This window comes from Gymnoscopelus microlampas (assembly GCF_963454915.1).
Source record: "Gymnoscopelus microlampas genome assembly, chromosome: 17".
Classification (NCBI taxonomy): domain Eukaryota; kingdom Metazoa; phylum Chordata; class Actinopteri; order Myctophiformes; family Myctophidae; genus Gymnoscopelus; species Gymnoscopelus microlampas.
Genome location: NC_139954.1, coordinates 8,143,324 through 8,161,433, shown reverse-complemented (window position 1 = coordinate 8,161,433; position 18,110 = coordinate 8,143,324). Strand labels below are relative to the sequence as shown.

Genomic DNA, 18,110 nt, shown 5'->3' with positions numbered 1-18,110 from the left:
AAACTAAAGAACTTCTACGAGTTCTTTCAGTCAGCATTCTAGCATGTACTGTACAGCAGGGGTTCTCTCTAAACCAAGACCCACATTGGTGTCTCCCCGACCCGTGAGCTAAACACAGAAACCTCTTATCTCCATAGTCTAACTTTTTGTGTTTTTTCCCCGTAAATTAACGCCCTACTTGATCATACTGCAGCGTCACACAAAAGCATCAAAAGTAGCAGATTCACAAGCTCGAAGTGCGTAAAAGTAACCGTTTTGGACATTCAACCACTTAAAGTGACCCCCCCCCCTCCTAAAACATAATCATCAGGTATTATGGTTATACTAGGAGGAAGATTTTTTTCAAAAAAGTGTACAGAAATATAGTGAAAATAGCAGATGAACAGGTCATGTTGCGACGCGTTGTGAGCTTGAAGATCTGCTATTTTCACTATTCTGAAAAGGTTTTGAATGTACATTTCTGAAATTCTTTTGACATTAATTATTTTTCCTGAAATATTTTTCTTTTTGTATTATTTTTGTTTAAAAAAAATGTATATTTTGAAATAATAATTTCTTTTGTGGGATATTTACTCACAACCCATAAAAACGGGTCCCAGCCCATCGATTGATTGAGTGAATACTTTATTAGCAGATTTGTTAACAGTACAGTTCGATACAGTAGGTTGTTTCCATTGTGGTCCACATTGTTTGGGAAACACTGCTGTAGGATGTCTATGTCGGTAGTTCTCAAACTTTGTCTTGTCAGGGACCCCCAAAATGATAAGTATTTGGCCGCGGACCCCCACCTGAAAATGTTTTGTGCCACGGACCCCCAGAAGAGAAGATTCGTTTTAAGATTCTTCCAAAAAATGTTCAAAAATAGTAGATGTACAAGCTCGCCGCGCTGTGAGCTTGTATATCTGCTATTTTTGAATAGCCAACGCATAGAATATGGATACAGTGATCAAAAAATATTGTGATTCTGTATTAACACATTTAGCTGGGGACCCCCTGGACACCCTCCCCCCCATCCTAATGAAGGATGTGTCCACAGCCAGCATGTAGTGTCATTAGAGCTGTGCATGTGGGAGCGTTTTGAGGCTCTGGCGGGGAGCTGGGTAATGAGGGTGAGAGGTGACGATGTCGGGGTCACTCTGACAACACCCATAAGATGTTTATTATGGACATGAGTGGCAGGCAGAGTAGCAGCTTCAGCTGGCACCCATCAGGAGAATGACGTGTGTGTGTGTGTGTGCGTGTGTGCGCGCGCACGTGTGTGTGTGTGAGTGTGTTTTAGGAGACCACTTGTAGAGTACTTAGCTCGTGTGTGTTTTGTAAGATCAGAGCCTCGGGCTGAGAGCTGAATGTCGGTTTAGATGAGTCAGACTGTGTGTGGTTGTGTGTGTTTTTAGATGCTCAACCTTGCCCGACAGATATAGCCTGCTGTAGGAAGTATTTACAAGTGAACACACAGCTTTTGAGTAAACATGTAAATATGTGAAGGTTATTGCTATATTGAATTGAATTGAATTCAATTCAATTCAATTCAATTCAATTCAATTCAATTCAATTCAATTCAATTCAATTCAATTCAATTCAATTCAATTCATGTAAACCAGTGGTTGTCAAACTTTTTCATGTCAAGGAACCCCAAATTGATATGTATTGGGACCCCCATCTGAAAAGGTTTTGCCAGGGACCCCCAGAAGAGAAGATTTACGTCAACATTTTTTCAAAATTATTCAAAATGTTCCAAACATTTTCAATATTTTTCAGGAATCTTCTAAAATAGCAGATGTACAAGCTTGTAGATCTGCTATTTTTGAATAGCCAACATGTAAATGGATAAAGTGGTTAAAATGATTGTGATGCTATATTAACTCATTTTGCTGGGGACCCCCTGGAACTCTCCCAAGGACCCCTGGGGGTCCCCGTACCCCACTTTGAGAACCACTGATGTAAAGGCAAATGATTGCGTAACCTGATTATTCACAGTAATTAGGGCATTAGTGTGCATGTAACACTCTACTGTGTGTGTGTGTGTGTGTGTGTGTGTGTGTGTGTGTGTGTGTGTGTGTGTGTGTGTGTGTGTGTGTGTGTGTGTGTGTGTGTGTGTGTGTGTGTGTGTGTGTGTGTGTGTGTGTGTGTGTGTGTGTGTGTGTGTGTGCACATACAGTATACACTCGCAGCTTTCTCACTTTAAAGGTGACCTAGGATTTTTCAAATGTCATCTTCTACTCCTATTGTGACAGAACCCTTCCTGTCTCTCTCTCTCCTCCAGGCGGAGTGGCATTGCTGTCCTTTTCTTGATGACTCCATCCCTTGGCCTCCTCATCCCTCCATCCTTCTGTCGCCCAAAAGAAGCAAGGGTCTGATGAAAGGAGAGGAGAAGACAGAAGAACGTGAAGACCTGTGATGGCCAGCAGTACGTATACAGTATGGTTCATTTATATGAACCTCATGAAGATCAGTGCTCCTCAAAGTGCATGGGTCAGGATGAGGAGGTTCCAGGGGGTGCCCAGCTAAGTTAGTCAAAATAGCCTTGAAATCAGTTGTATTTATTTAATTCTTATCCCATATATTTTGTAACCCATTGTTTTCACCCAGTGCCAATTGTCTAAGTAATCATGGGCGCTACACTCCCTCTGCCAGCCTAGGGAGAGCCTTGAGCCGTTCTCATGCCTCCTTCAATGCATGAGAGCTAGCAAGCCGCTTCTTATCACATGACAAGGGGTTGTCATGTGAGTTTCCCCGGTTGGACGTAGCCCGTAGAAGGAACACGTTATTCCAACCAGTTCCTTTCCCCTCCATCTACAAGCTCACGATGCGTTGCATCGTGAGCTTGTAGATTGGCTATTTTAGGGAAAATATGCTGCCTATTACTTTTTGTTCCTTGAGAAATTGGAGTGAAACGAACATTGAACCCATGTTGAAAACAATTCAGGTAAAATGCTTTCTGAAACTCGCAACACATTACATCTTTCTATTAAATGTGTGAAATGAAACGTGTGATGCTCAACATAAACTCCATGACTCCACTATTGTCTCTGAACTCAGCTGATTTATTCAGAATGTTTTTTTGCTCTCTTTCCTGTGTTGTGCTGTGCAGCAGCGGATGGTGTTGGTAGCCTGGGTGCGGAGCAGCGTCACCTCAGTGTTCCTGTCACAGACCATGGGGCCTGGGCTACCGCCATGAACAACCTGGGGATCGTACCCATGGGCATCAACGGCCAGCCGCTGGTCTCAGGTAAGGCCTCCGCGCCTCCCTCCGTCTTTCCCAGCTCATATAAACTCAAACATTTGTGTGACAATTGAAAAAGAAACACTAACAGACACAGGTCCAAGACTACTTCAGAAGGAGTTGGTATATTCAGAAAGAAATTGCAAAAAGGAGTCAGTATTAACCTCACCAGACTTTCCACCTCGGAGGAAAGTCTGGTATTCGTTATTAAATGGCCCATGTGATCCGGTCTAGGCCACCAAAAAAAAAGGAAATAAAAAAATGGTTCCGGGTGTTGCGTGTTCCGGTTTTTCTGCGCCGCTTTGTTTTGGTTCCCCCTGTTAGCATTTAAATGCTAAATCGAGTATAACTACTAGTTTAGTCTCGCCAGTCGCTAGGAGTTGGAATAAAGGATGGATATAACAAACAAACTATTCCGATACGCTAAACTACGCCGCATCAAGGGTTTTATTGGGTCTGAAATTAAAATGCCCTTGATCGCAGGGAATTATTTTGGTGTGATGTGGTTCCGGATTGTGCGGGTTCCGGCCGCCTGACCGGATCAGAAACCCCAAAAATGGTATTGATCCCAGGCTAAGTCAGTATACTCAGAAAAAAATCTGCAGCAAGAAGGAGTCAGTATAATCTGTATAAACTGCAGAAAGACTTGTTCAGAACAGGAGAGGAAGGAAGAGACATGATGTTTTGATGCTGCAGGATGTCCTCACATGATCCACCACACAAGCACTCAGTGGTGGACAGTAATAAAGTACATTTACTTGAGTACTGTACGTTAAGTGCTGCCTCAAGTCTTGATCACAGATGGGTGAAGCTGAAAACAGAATCCCCCCCCCCCCCCCCCCCCCGCGGGATCAAATAGGTCTAATTATTATTACACTGTGAAATCCTGGGTATGGGTCCATTTGTACACTTTCAGAGTTAAATGATCTCTCAGAACTATACTGTACCTCGCCAGGCAAAGTGTTGGCCATGGCGTATCCATGGATACCGTAGTTTTTTCCTCCAGGGTGCTTTTGATTGGCTGTTAGTTGTGGAGCGTGACATCCCTTACGTTAGAACACAGGACACATTTCAGAGCACTGGACATGCATGCAGCCATTAGACTACATCTCACTATATCTGCCATCGTTGTCAAGCCTGTCAGATTATATACAGTTAAGTATATATATATGTATGTATGTATGTATGTATGTATGTATGTATGTATGTATGTATGTATGTATGTATGTATGTATGTATGCATGTATGCATGTATATATATGCTCCCAATGAAACCATCTGAGTCACTGTAGCTCTACTGTTATCTATAGAGAGAGAGAGAGAGAGAGAGAGAGAGAGAGAGAGAGAGAGAGAGAGAGAGAGAGAGAGAGAGAGAGAGAGAGAGAGAGAGAGAGAGAGAGAGAAGCAGAGAGAAGCAGAGAGAGACAGACAGACAGACAGACAGACAGACAGGCAGACAGACAGAGAGAGAGAGAGAGGTTGAATGAGGATAAGGACAATAAGAGAGGAAGCTTTGGTCTTCTTTTTAATGGCCTGATTTCATATCTGTCCCTCTGCTGACGCTAATGGGGTTGTTAACTCTGTGCGTGCGTGCGTGCGTGCGTGCGTGTGTGTGTGTGTGCATGTGAGTGCACGAGCACGCATGCATGTGTGTTCATGTGCGTCCATGTGCACGTGATAGAGACTAAAATACAAGGACAGGAGTGTGCACAAACGTGTTTCTCTGCATGACTTTTGTGTGAGCGCGTGCGTGTGCATGCCCACGCTATTGAGCTGCAATTACCATTATGACAGCTCAGCCACCGAGGATAGAGAGAAATTAGGGGCATATTAAAATTCATGAGAATATTTTATATCATACATATTTATGGAATTATAACGGATATGGAAAAACCTCCGCCATTTAAATTTTATATGTCAAGACTCCTGCAGTGTGGTTTAGCCACTGAAACCACTGAGGTCTGGAGGTTGGCCACATGCACACGCACACACGCTCAATCAGTCGTACTGTGAGCTTGTATATCTGCTATTTTTGGTGCAAAATATTGGGCATAATTCTAATGTCCCTTAAAGCTAACCTCTAAATGTATATTTCTCAAATTCTACTATACTTGTGGGGACGGGGGTTTGGCCCTAAAATGTATAGTAATACAAGTACACACACACGCACACGCACACACGCACGCGCAAATGTATATGTAGTGTAGTGTGTAGCATATGTAATGTAGTGTAGACTCATCTTTTGAAAATAGCAGATCTACAAGCTCACAATGCGTCACATCGCGACGGATTGTGAGCTTGTAGATCGGCTATTTTCAAATGGCCGCAATGTATATAGGGCTGAAGTGGGTAATGTATGTATTGTAATGATAATCAAAATCTACAAAGTACAATATTCGCCTCTGAGATATAGTGGAGTAGAAGTAAAAGTACTGAAAAAAACGTAGTTACTTTATACCACTGCACGCACACACGGGTTTGGGGTGCCTCAAAGCAGTGGTTTGGTCCGGGGACCCCCTTGGGGAGGTGCCAAAGATCACAGAGGGCCATGTCTTTTTGGAAGTAGTCCTCAATTTTAAACATGTTGCACAATATCATAACTTGCATTAATCGTTTTGTCTGCCTGGACGTTCTGAAGTTGATATCAGTCCAATATTTTTTTTTTTTTCCCAACTTTTAAAAATGTTGAAAATAGCCGATCTACAAGCTCACATGTCGCATCGTGAGGCCTTGTGAGCTTGTAGATTGTCTATTTTAGCTATTCGTCATTCAAGAAGTATATATTGGTTAGCATGACTCAGAAACACAAGTGTCATGCATGGGGGTTCTCAGCTTTGGTCAGATGTAAAATGGGGGCTTCTAGGGGCTTCTAGGGGGTAAAAAAAAGAAAACGCTTGGGAAGCACCCTCTCAGAGTAGCATGGCGGCAGCAGTAAAGTTGACAATGAGTGTGTGTGTGTGTCTGAGAACAGACAGACAGAGATTCTCCCACAACCATGAAAGTGTTTTGTGAAGCTGAACCAGAACACCAGTGGAAAAGCACTCATACTCAGCAATGGCTACACACACACACACACACACACACACACACACACACACACACACACACACACACACACACACACACACACACACACACACACACACACACACACACACACACACACACACACACACACACACACACACACACACACACACACCCACCCATCTGGATGTAATCAATAGCTAGGCTGGCTTCTCTCTGCTCAAGTACATTTACTCCAGTACCTTGTCACAATTTTGTGGTACTTTTACTTTAGAAGAAATGTCAATACTTTATACTTCTCCTTCTCAATGTTGTACTTTTTACTCCACTACAATTATTTGACAGCTTTAGTTACTACTTTGCAGATTTAGATTATTATTACAAAACATACATTAACCAATTAAGTGCTATTTTATGCTAATTCGGCTATTCGAAAATAGCCGATCTACACAGAGTTTAGTAGATTTTTTAAATATTTTACACTTTTACTTTGGTACTTTAAGTATATTTTGATGCCAATACATTTGCGCTTTGACTCAAGTCATTTTTTAAACTTTTTTACTTGTAACAGGACATTTTTATATTGTGGTTTCACTACTTTTACTCAAGTAAAAAAAAAACAATGGAGTACTTCTCTCCCACCACTGCTCCTCTCCTCCCATCTAATGCTTTTTCAAGCCTGCACTACGTAGTGAAAAGTCCTCCCATGGGCCTGGATGGAGAGAGCTATCAAACCAATCCAATCGTCTCTGTCGGTTGGAAACCCCATACGTCCTGAAAACTGTTACTTTTCAGGATTCAAGTTAAAAAGCAGCAAAATAAGCCGATCTACAAGCTCAAAACACGTCACATTTACAAATTAAAGATCGACAATTTTTTGCTACTTTTGTGTGACACACTTAGTATGACGAGGTGGAGCATTCATTTACAGGGAAAAGCGTGAAAAGTTAAAAAAAATAACGGAGATAAGAGGTTTCTGCACAACAGTAACGCAATGAAAGTTGAAGAGTCGATAAAAGCCAAGAGGCTCGTTCGTGCCGCTCCGGTCATCTGGGGGGCTGTGTTCTGAACAAATTGCTCTCACTTGTAATCTTCACTGTTTTTTTTTCTTTACAACGTCAAAAAATGCCCAAAGCTCCACTTGTACTTGAACGCAATTTCAGTTTTTCCTGGCTGTCTTTGCGGGCTTAATTTCAACTTTGGTAATCTATTTGGGAAATAGTTTTCCTAAGATTTAGTGAACGATCTGTCTTGCAGTGGTCAGGCGCTTAGGGAATGCCCCTTTACTGGATGGGAACGCTCCTTCAATGGGAACACCCCTACTATGGGATGCTGCCACCAAAATGTGGAATGCATTACCAAAAGCCATTAAACATCTCGACTGCCTACCCAAACTCAAAACTCACCTACGAGAATGACCGACCTCCAAATACAGTACAATTGGGCTTACTAGAACACCTTTGAACAGTGGCACTGCCTCCCTTTTCTGTAAATATTTCAGCCAGGAACACTCACATCAAAGTAGATTTAACCATTTATTGCAACAAATGGAATACAGTTAAACTTGGCGTCAAAGGCTCCGCTCTTGGAGATATTCCCAGAATTTTGTCCAAGCAGCATGCTAAGCAAAATCAGGGAATGTTAAGCAAAAACCCCTGTAGGGGTATACAATATCAAACAATAAGCAATACATTGACATATTAGCTTGAATTAGCAGATATAATATCACAAGTATTTGAGCCTATGCCAGACCCTGGTCAAAAGGTGGAGGCTGGGGTGGAGGAGGCAGCTAAGCAGCAGTGAAGCAGGCAGCAAGACAAGTAGAGAGGGAATGCCTTCGAGCCGGATGGGGAACGTTGTTGTACCCATTGCACCCATTGTCAGTGTACCCGTTTCACCCATCTGTATGTCTGTGTCCCTTTCATGCCCATATGGAGGTCTCTGTATCTGTCTATCTTTCAGTCAGCAAGGCAGGTATAGGATATTTAAATGCTGAATCTAGAGACGGGCTGTTAATGTTACAATTTCAACATGGCTAGTATGAAAAAGTCTTCCCATATAGAAGCCAGGGTGTTCTCTGAGCTCTTAAGTTCCTGCATACTGCACATGGAACATATTGGAGACTTTAGGGATTTGTCTGAGCCCTGCGACTCTCTCTCTCTCTCTCTCTCTCTCTCTCTCTCTCTCTCTCTCTCTCTCTCTCTCTCTCTCTCTCTCTCTCTCTCTCCCCCCCCTCTCTCCCCCTCTCCCCCGCCCCCTCTCTCTCTCCCTCTATAATAGGCCAATGTATAAGTCTTGCAGGTTTCATGCATTGTGCAGTGTATTAGATGAGCTGTATATACAGCTGTATATATGTATACAGTATATATTGGCCTGTGTCTGTGTACAAGCCTGGGGGGGGGGGTCATTGAGTGAGAGCATTGTGGCGTTTATTAAATGAGCGGCGCTGGGAGATATTTCGCTGAGGACGTGTTTCGCTTTAAAGCTCAAAATAGCTGAATGCGTTGGATTTAAGTCCAGGGCCGAGCCCACATGAATACACCAGCTATTGTATAAGGTAGAGACCAGTGTGTTGTATAGCAGCACCATTACCCAGGGACACACATAACACAATACATGTACATCAGCATAGAGACTTTTTTTTTAATGATTAATGGGACCTTTTATATTTCACAATCAAGATAAATCACAATCCATTTATTAGCAATGTAAGGTTTACACATGGAAGCACTTTGCCTACACTGTCGAATCTTGAGTGTTTGAATTTAACTCCCAAGAATGAACAAATGTACATTTGTGGGGGGACCCCCATGGGGGTCCTTGAGGGGGGTTCCAGGGGGTCCCCAGCAAAATGAGACAATGTGTCTTCTTCTTTCGGCTAATTCCCATTGGGGTCGCCATAGCGAATCGTCTGTTTCCATCTGGCTCTGCTTTCTGCGTCTTCCTCGGTGACTCCAGCCACCTGCCATCTCTCTCACCGCATCCATAAACATCCTCTTTGGCCTTCCTCTTCTCCTGTTACCTGGCAGTTCCATCTTCAGCAGAATTAGTTAATATAGCATCGATTTCAGTTAAACCACTTAAAATATGCTGTACATATCGTCCCTGTCAGGTGGAAACCTCATATGTCCAATACCGCTGCGAACTGAGCCCCGAGCTCAGTTAGGGGCTCTCCCCCAGGCTGGCAGAGGGAGAGTATCGCCCAGGATTACAAGCTTAGGCATTGGCACTGGGTGAAAAAATGGGTTACAAAATCGTGGGATAAAAATACAAATAAATACATAAAATAATAGCAGATCGACAAGCTCAAAATGCGACGCTTTGCTCCGCGTTTCGAACTTGACGATTCACTGTTTTTGATGCTTTTGTGTGACGCTGTAGTATGATAGTAGTAGGTCAGAGAGGCATGTGTTTTGCATAAAGTACTTCCTCTTGCCTTGACCAGCACCACACAAGTGCTCTCCGAAATCCGAAATGCATGTTCTCTAGTTCCAACCCTCACTGAGCGCACTGTTAGCAGAGTTCGAGTGCTGTTGTTGACTGATATATGGTATGGTGATATATAGAGTCCCGGTGCGACGCAGGCCTCAGCGTGGTGTGTGGTGGTGAGCATGTGTAATCACACGCACACACACATCCAGTATCGCCATGTCGTTCTCCAGCTCCAACAATAGATTGCAGATCACCACTCCCTGTTTTGATGCACTACATGTGGTAACGCTTAAGTAATGAGATAATGTGTGCGTGTGCGTGTGCGTGTGTGTGTGCTTGTATTACTATGCGTACTTGTGAGGGCTAAATGTCCCCACAAGTATAATAGAAATAGACCGTGTGAAGAAGAAGGAAAATCTATACTACACAACTAAGATCTACAAGCTCGTAGAGCATGTAGAGATATTTATTTCAGCTTTATGATTAGGATTAAGAATCTGGAATCTGCAGTAATCATGTCCTTGAGAAAGACGCTGAACCCCTAATTGCTCCCGTTGAGCAGGTTGGTGCCTTGTAGGGCTGTCAAACGAACACGTTTAAAAAAAAAAAAAAGTATATATTTTTTATAATAATAATAATATTCGAATATATTCGAATATCTGCACATTTTTAAGATCAATATTCGAATATCATTTCTGAGGAAAGTTGACAGCCCTAGTGCCTTGCATGGTTTCCTCTGCCATCGGTGTATGAATGTGTGTGTGAATGTAAAGCGCTTTGGATAGAAGCGTTTTACATAGAGAGCGTACAGAGCCTGTACCCCATCACCTCCTCACTATATAGAGATCCATACAATGACAAATAAAAGCTATATATATTTAGTTTTTATGTCAAGCGCTCACTCTTTCTCTCTCTTTCTCTCTCTTTCTTGGCCTCAATTTGCGCTCTCCTCTGTATTTGTTCCCTGTCTCCCTCTCTATCACTAGAACTTTCTGTCCCCCCCCCCCTCTCTCTCTCTCTGCCCCACCACCCTCTCTCTCTCTCTCTCTCTCTCTCTCTCTCTCTCTCTCTCGCTCTGTCTCTCTCTATATCTCTCTCTCTGCCTCCCCCCTCTCTCCCCTCTCTCTCTCTTTCCCCCCCACCTGGCAGAAACAGCATTGCTCCGTGCCAAAGGAGCAAGCAGGTCTTGAATCACTTTAGAGTTTCTGGGGGGTGAAGGTGGAGGGGGTGGAGGGGGCAGGGGGGGTCAGTCAGGACAGGGAAGGGAGCACATCATCCAGTGTTTCGTGAGGATTGTGATGAATACGTTGCAGGCGGGCCGTGTAATTCACCTGTCAGAGATATCACCGACAGCACTTTAATGAGAACCTCCGATTGTGTCCAAACCGCTACAACCTGCTCAGATTTATGGGACCCCATGCCCCCCTCCTCCACACACACACACACACACACACACACACACACACACACACACACACACACACACACATACTATAAGAGATTTCAACATCTCAGCAAAAAACGGAGTATGGAGGCATTTTCTTTGCTGTCTGTTCGTTTAGTTTTTTTGTGCCAGACAGACCCATGTGCAGGAAGTGTTTTAACCGCTCTCTAGCCCGCGGCGCGCTGTGTACTCTGAGAGCCGAGCGAGAATTAGAAGATGTTCAAACTAATTGTGCTGCCGCTGACTGGAGAAACGCTGCACCTCAATGCAGAATGACTGTGTCAAATTTCTTTGGGTTGGAATTCCGTTTAGCGTCAATGTTTTTTTGTGCTTGCTCAAGGGCTCAGAAACTAGGACTTGAACCCAATAGGTGTATAGGTCCCGATTAGACACTTAAGCCATGTATACCTCATCGTGGGAGTATGGAGTTTAGTTTTTATGACTGAATGACATTAAACTCTTTGGATGATCTTTTAAAGTTTACTTCAGACACTAAAAACTGAGGTCTGCAGCTGTTTTACTTGAGCGTGTACCAAAGTATTTAATGTATTTTGTGTTTTTGCTTTGTGTTTTTATTGTTGTGATCTTTGCTTGATTGCTTTCTTGGCCAGGGCTATCCTTGTAAAAGAGATTTCTGTTGCAATGGGGCTTCACCTCGTTAAGTCAAGGTTACGTTAAACAACAACACACAATATGACGAATAGCGAAATCTAGCTGAAGATTTTTGAAAGTGTTTGATATTGTTGAGGTTAAGTTCATATCTTCTCATGCAGCGTGGGATGTGCCCAACTTGGAAATTAACGTGGTTGTTGGTCTCCTCCATCTTGGCTCACCAAGAAAACGCGCGCGCGCACACACACACACACACACACACACACACACACACACACACACACACACACACACACACACACACACACACACACACACACACACACACACACACACACACACACACACACACACACACACACACACACACACTTCTTTGCTGTTGGTTAAGGCCCAGTCAAAGTTCACCAAACGTTGAATTCCATGTGAAATAGAAAGATGCAATTTTTTTTGCCACAGAGTGTGAATGTTTTATTCACCCCTTACTGTAGCTCGCATAGAATTGGAATATTCAGTTTGCTTTACACAATATTGTGCCAACCTAAACATAAAGGACGCTGTGTGTACAATGGAAGCGTGGCTCCTGGGGAAAGCACATAAATCACTGTGCACTGAAGAATTATGTAAACTTTCCATTCAAAGAAATACAATACAAGAAAGTGTGTATCCCCTCTCACACACACACGCACGCACACACACATACACACACACACACACACACACACACACACACACACACACACACACACTCGCACACATGCACAAAACACCTCCAAGTCATCTGGACTGAGCGGCTCGGTACGTATAGGAAGATTAACGACGTGCGTCTCTCCCCGTGTCACGGCGAGGAGCGCTTTTGTGTTCTGGGTGTGTGACACATTGTCTGTGTAAGGCCTCAGCTTTAATCTGAGTCCCCGTTCACATGTTGATGTTGTTGTGAGCGCAGAGAGGAGCGAGGAGCTGAGATGTGGGGGATTTCTGCTGACATTACCGTTCTCCTTCTTCTTCCCCCCACCCCGTCCCTCCTTATTGCTACGTGACGAAGACTATAACCATGCTGTGAGACCGGCGTTGCCATATTTTGCAAGAGAAATAAGCGACCAATATACATCAGCTATTTGAAAATAGCAGATCTACAAGCTCACGACGCGTTGCGATGCGAGTGCGAAACATTTGGAACATTTCTGAATCATTCAGAATGAACACAAATCTGGAACGGGGAGGGTCCCTGGTACTAAATATTGTCAGATGGGTGTTCTCAGCGAGACAAATGCATATTAATCCATAATGAATGCTTAATTATTATTTAAATTGCTTTTTGATGCAAGCCCAAATAAGCAACTAACTCTTGGGCTTGTTTTTTAGAAACAAGCCCAAAAAACACAAACCCGCAACAACTACCAATATTCACAGCAACTTTACAGGAAAAACAAGTCCAAAGTTACTTATAATAAGCAGACATGGCAACACTGTGTGAGACCGAGCAGCAACCCCCCCCAAGGCCGACTCACTTTTCACTTCGTCAGCTCCGGGGGTCTCTTTGACCACGGCTAGGTTCTTAATCCTCACCAGACAGTGGTGGAAAAAAGCACTCAGATTTGAATAAAAAATATACATACAGCACCAAAGATTGTTTTTGTTTTTAAATCTGCAAAGTAACCCGTAACTAAGGCTGTCAAATAATAGTAGTGAGGTAAAAAAAAGTACAATATTTGTACTTTTTAGCATAAAGTAGGCTATCAAAATGTTTTAATACTAATGTAAAGGAAAAGTACCTCAACATTACAGTACAGTACTTGAGTAAATGTACTTATTTACTTTCTGCCATTGACCCCACGTCCCACCTCCCTCTCTCTCTCTCTCTCTCTCTCTCTCTCTCTCTCTCTCTCTCTCTCTCTCTCTCTCTCTCTCTCTCTCTCTCTCTCTCTCTCTCTCTCTCTCTCTCTCTCTCTCTCTCCCCCTCCCTCTTTGTCTTTGTCTCGGAGCAGGGTTGTCGTTTTTTCTTATGTAGTCAGGACGGTGTAGGGAGACAGGAAATGGAGTGAGGTCAGAGAGAGAGAGAGAGGGGTTTAGAGACTCAACACAGGTCTGCTAGCCTCGAACCCAGAACCCGGCGCTGTTGTGATTATGTGGTTATGTGGTCGACGCAAATATCAGGTCAGCTTCTTTCTGCTTGCTGAGGGCTGTACTTTACACCTCAGAGCTTTTTCTACCACAGCAGTTCCCGACCTTTTCTGGATCAGGGCCAGGGTTGCCAGATCTGCTTATTATAATTTCCCTGCAAGATTTTATTTGAAAATAGCAGATCTACAAGCTCGTCGAGCTTGTAGATCTGCTATTTTCAAATAGCTGATGTATATGTTAAAGTGCTCATGTGGGCCATAGTCGCTTCTTTTGGGCTGGTTTTCCTAGACCTGGTTGCTTGTTTCTCTCACAGAACATGGCAACACTGATCAGGGCCCACCCATCACCATGTGTGCATTTTCAGAGCATGTTTATTTTAACAATCAATCACTCGATGTTCGACTCTGTTCTTCTCCACGATTTCTCCTTGGTTTGACCTCTCACACCCCTCTCTCTCTCTCTCTCCGCAGACGCTCTATGTATCCAGGGATTCGACCCCAACCTGGGCCTCCTCGGCCCCATCAACCCCATGATGGCGGGCATCAGCCTGGTGCCGCCTCCGCCCGTTCCGCCCGACATGCCCGTGATCAAGGAGATCATCCACTGCAAGAGCTGCACCCTCTTCCCACAGAACCCCAGTAAGAAACCTCAAGTAGTCAAGTACATACGACACGGCGGCATATTCTGCACATTGATACATCCTGTACTCACCATAGATGTCCCTCCAACGTCCAAACATCTCCTAAATTCATCATTTCCAGTTGATGACATGCTATCTATGTAAATTACATTTGAACCCTCTTATAAATTCACCGTTTCTCACTGGTGAAACTAGTGTTGCCAGTTATACGAGGGAGAAATAAGCAACCAGGTCTATGAATACATGCGTAAATGCATCGCTTAACAAGCAGACTTGGCTTGTTAAGCGATAACCTGGCAATCAGTGTTGCCAGGTTATGTGCGTTGTGCGAGAGAAACAAGCAACCAGGCAGACTTGACAATACTGCAAACTCCGTAGACAGTGACAAGGGGTGGGGGAGCCTGGCAACCCCTAGCGGTAGCGTGGGGGTGCAAAGGCTCCCTTGTGATACCATAGCCAGGCGCTAGTGTCTTGGCTACCTGCAGCGTGACAGTCATACCGCCTCATGGCTACCTGCAGCATGACAGCCATGCAGCCTCATGGCTACCTGCAGCGTGACAGCCATGCAGCCTCATGGCTACCTGCAGCGTGACAGCCATGCAGCCTCATGGCTACCTGCAGCGTGACAGCCATGCAGCCTCATGGCTACCTGCAGCGTGACAGCCATGCAGCCTCTTGGCTACCTGCAGCGTGACAGCCATGCAGCCTCATGGCTACCTGCAGCGTGACAGCCAGCCATGTAGCCTCATGGCTACCTGCAGCGTGACAGCCATGCAGCCTCATGGCTACCTGCAGCGTGACAGCCAGCCATGCAGCCTCATGGCTACCTACAGCGTGACAGCCAGCCATGTAGCCTCATGGCTACCTGCAGCGTGACAGCCATGTAGCCTCATAGCTACCTGCAGCGTGACAGCCATGCAGCCTCATGGCTACCTGCAGCGTGATAGCCATGCAGCCTCATGGCTACCTGCAGCGTGACAGCCAGCCATGTAGCATCATGGCTACCTGCATCATGACAGTCATGCAGCCTCATGGCTACCTGCAGCATGAAAGCCAGCCATGCAGCCTCATGGCTACCTGCAGCATGAAAGCCAGCCATGCAGCCTCATGGCTACCTGCAGCGTGACAGCCATGCAACCTCATGGCTACCTGCAGCATGACAGCCAGCCATGCAGCCTCATGGCTACCTGCAGCGTGACAGCCAGCCATGCAGCCTCTTGGCTACCTGCAGCATGAGAGCCATTTGGCTACTTGCAGTGTGTCAGCCATGCAGCCTCCTGGCTGGGCTCTCTGTCCAACTATCCTTTAAAAGATCATTCTTAGGCAGCTTTTTACTTTATTTGTGAAGAGTGTAGAGAGACATGGGGCGAACACACAGGTCTCTGTGCACCATTCCGTCCAAGAATATTGAAGTGAATTAACATCTGTCGCTGAATGAAAATGCTTCAAGTTTCAATCAAACCTCCATAATATTGCAAAAACTTTTATAAGAATTTCATATTTCTTTTGACATGTAGCCATGCCATGAAAGCACATCCATGACCAGAACTGGCCGGAATCGCAGGCTGTATTATGATAGCAGAGACATTTTGCTACGGTACATTATCGCTTGTTAGTCAAAAATGGCCTGGCTGGCTTGCACAGCTCTTACATCAGCCTTCAGATCAGCTTTATTATCCCACAAGGGGTCATACGGAGAGAGACACACAGTAAGACTACTGTGTATTCTATTGTTTTATGCCGGAGTTATTTATTTTTTATCCGTGGAGCACTGGACCAAACTAATTTCCCCGTGTGGGATGATTAACCTGATGTGATATCTGGAGTGTGAGGCAATAGCGATGGAAGGCCATCTGTCTCAGCAAACAATGACGTATACCGTAGAAGTATTGTCTATAAGGCTCTTTCCAGTTTTGGTCACGGGTGTGCTTCCTGAGTCCTGGCTCTACACCAGGGGTCTTCGACAACAGGGGGTCCGGGACCCCTAGGGGGTCCTCAGAGTTACTACAGGGGGGCTGCCAAATCTTTGTGTGAATATGATTCTTTTTGAGTGGTGCCAACCACTCATAAGGACTGACTTTGTGTGTGTGTCTGTCTGTCCGTCCGTATGTTTGCGGACGGCCTCAACAGCTGCAGCTGATTGCAACACAAAGATGCAACCAGTTACACTAATTAAACACAAACAGGAGTGCAACACATGCGCATAATGAACTCATCAAAGGCACCACTCACTTCACACTGGGTGTGATTTCTTTTTACATTAACCACCCTAGCATCCCTTTTCTCAGGAGAACTTTAGCCAAAAATAGCGGATCTACAAGCTCACAACGCCTCACATGCTAACTTTAGCCAAAAATAGCCGATTTACAAGCTCACAACGTTTTGGCAAAGAGGTATAGGTGTAGTATACTGTAATCTGAAACACAATTTTATACAACATAGAGGGGGTCCCTGCTTCAACTCTCTCTCCACTAGGGGGTCCTAGACCTCTGACTCTACACCACAGGGTTTCCAAACCTTTTTTGGATCAGGGGCGGGCCCACTCGAAAGTCTCGAAGGCCTTCGTGGCCCACCCATCTGACCACTTACTGTAACGCGGCAGCCGTGCATTTTCAGAGCACGTTCCAGAGAGCAATTGTTAAATAATGAGTACTTTTACTTTGGTACTGCAAGTATATTTTGACTCTGATACTTTTGTGCTTTTACTTAAAAGGACCACTTCACCCAATATCAACCTATCTTCATAATATGAAGACTATAATATGAGGACAAACTACATTATAATTGGTCCTCCTCGCTAATGCTCATGATAATATGGTACAGTTTTTGTCTGTTCGGTCTGTGTCTCAGAGGGGGGCTGTGGACAGTTCAGAAACCCGCCTACCAGTGACATCATCGATGGGGAATCGAAGCTATTAGAAGCGGCTCGCTTTCTATTCCTGGAAAGTTAGCATGCTATAATTGAAGCCATTGTTCTCGCATTAATAAAATATTCAATTTTTTTTTAAGATAGGTTGAAAAAGTGGTCCTTTAAGTACAATTTTCAATACAGGACTTTTACTTGCAACAGAGTATTTCTATGTTGTGGTATTGCTAATTATACAAAAATGTCCCTGTCCTCAGACCTGCCCCCTCCGTCGACGCGGGAGCGCCCGCCGGGCTGTAAGACGGTGTTTGTGGGCGGTCTGCCGGAGAACTCCAGCGAGGAGATCATCAGGGAGGTGTTCGACCAGTGTGGAGAGATCACCGCCATCCGCAAGAGCAAGAAGAACTTCTGTCACATCCGCTACAGCGAGGAGTTCATGATCGACAAGGCCCTCTACTTATCAGGTAGACACACGTATGCAAGCACTCGCACACACGCACGCACGCACGCACGCACGCGCACACACAAGCATGCATGCACGCGCACAAGCTCTCACACACACACACACACACACACACACACCCACTCTTCACTCTGTATTCATTCCATGGGCAAAAAATCTGTCCGAGGAGAGAGATGAATATTTTAGCATTATGAATATGTGAAAAAATGTAAACTCCCTCATGTTTACGTGCTTAATGATTATAAGCAGTGAATATGTAATGTTGTGATGGTATGAATA

At 44.5% G+C, this 18,110-nt stretch overlaps 1 protein-coding gene across 1 annotated transcript in view; it reads left to right on the top strand.

The window, feature by feature from the left end:
* Positions 1 to 18,110, top strand: part of enox1 (ecto-NOX disulfide-thiol exchanger 1) — a 168,160-nt gene that overhangs the window by 108,452 nt on the left and 41,598 nt on the right. The window contains exons 3-6 of the mRNA XM_084085197.1: positions 2,264 to 2,407; positions 3,092 to 3,229; positions 14,333 to 14,500; positions 17,626 to 17,832. Of these exons, the coding sequence (XP_083941323.1) occupies positions 2,398 to 2,407; positions 3,092 to 3,229; positions 14,333 to 14,500; positions 17,626 to 17,832 (523 nt within the window). The 5' untranslated portion in view covers positions 2,264 to 2,397. The remainder of the gene's footprint in view (positions 1 to 2,263; positions 2,408 to 3,091; positions 3,230 to 14,332; positions 14,501 to 17,625; positions 17,833 to 18,110) is intronic.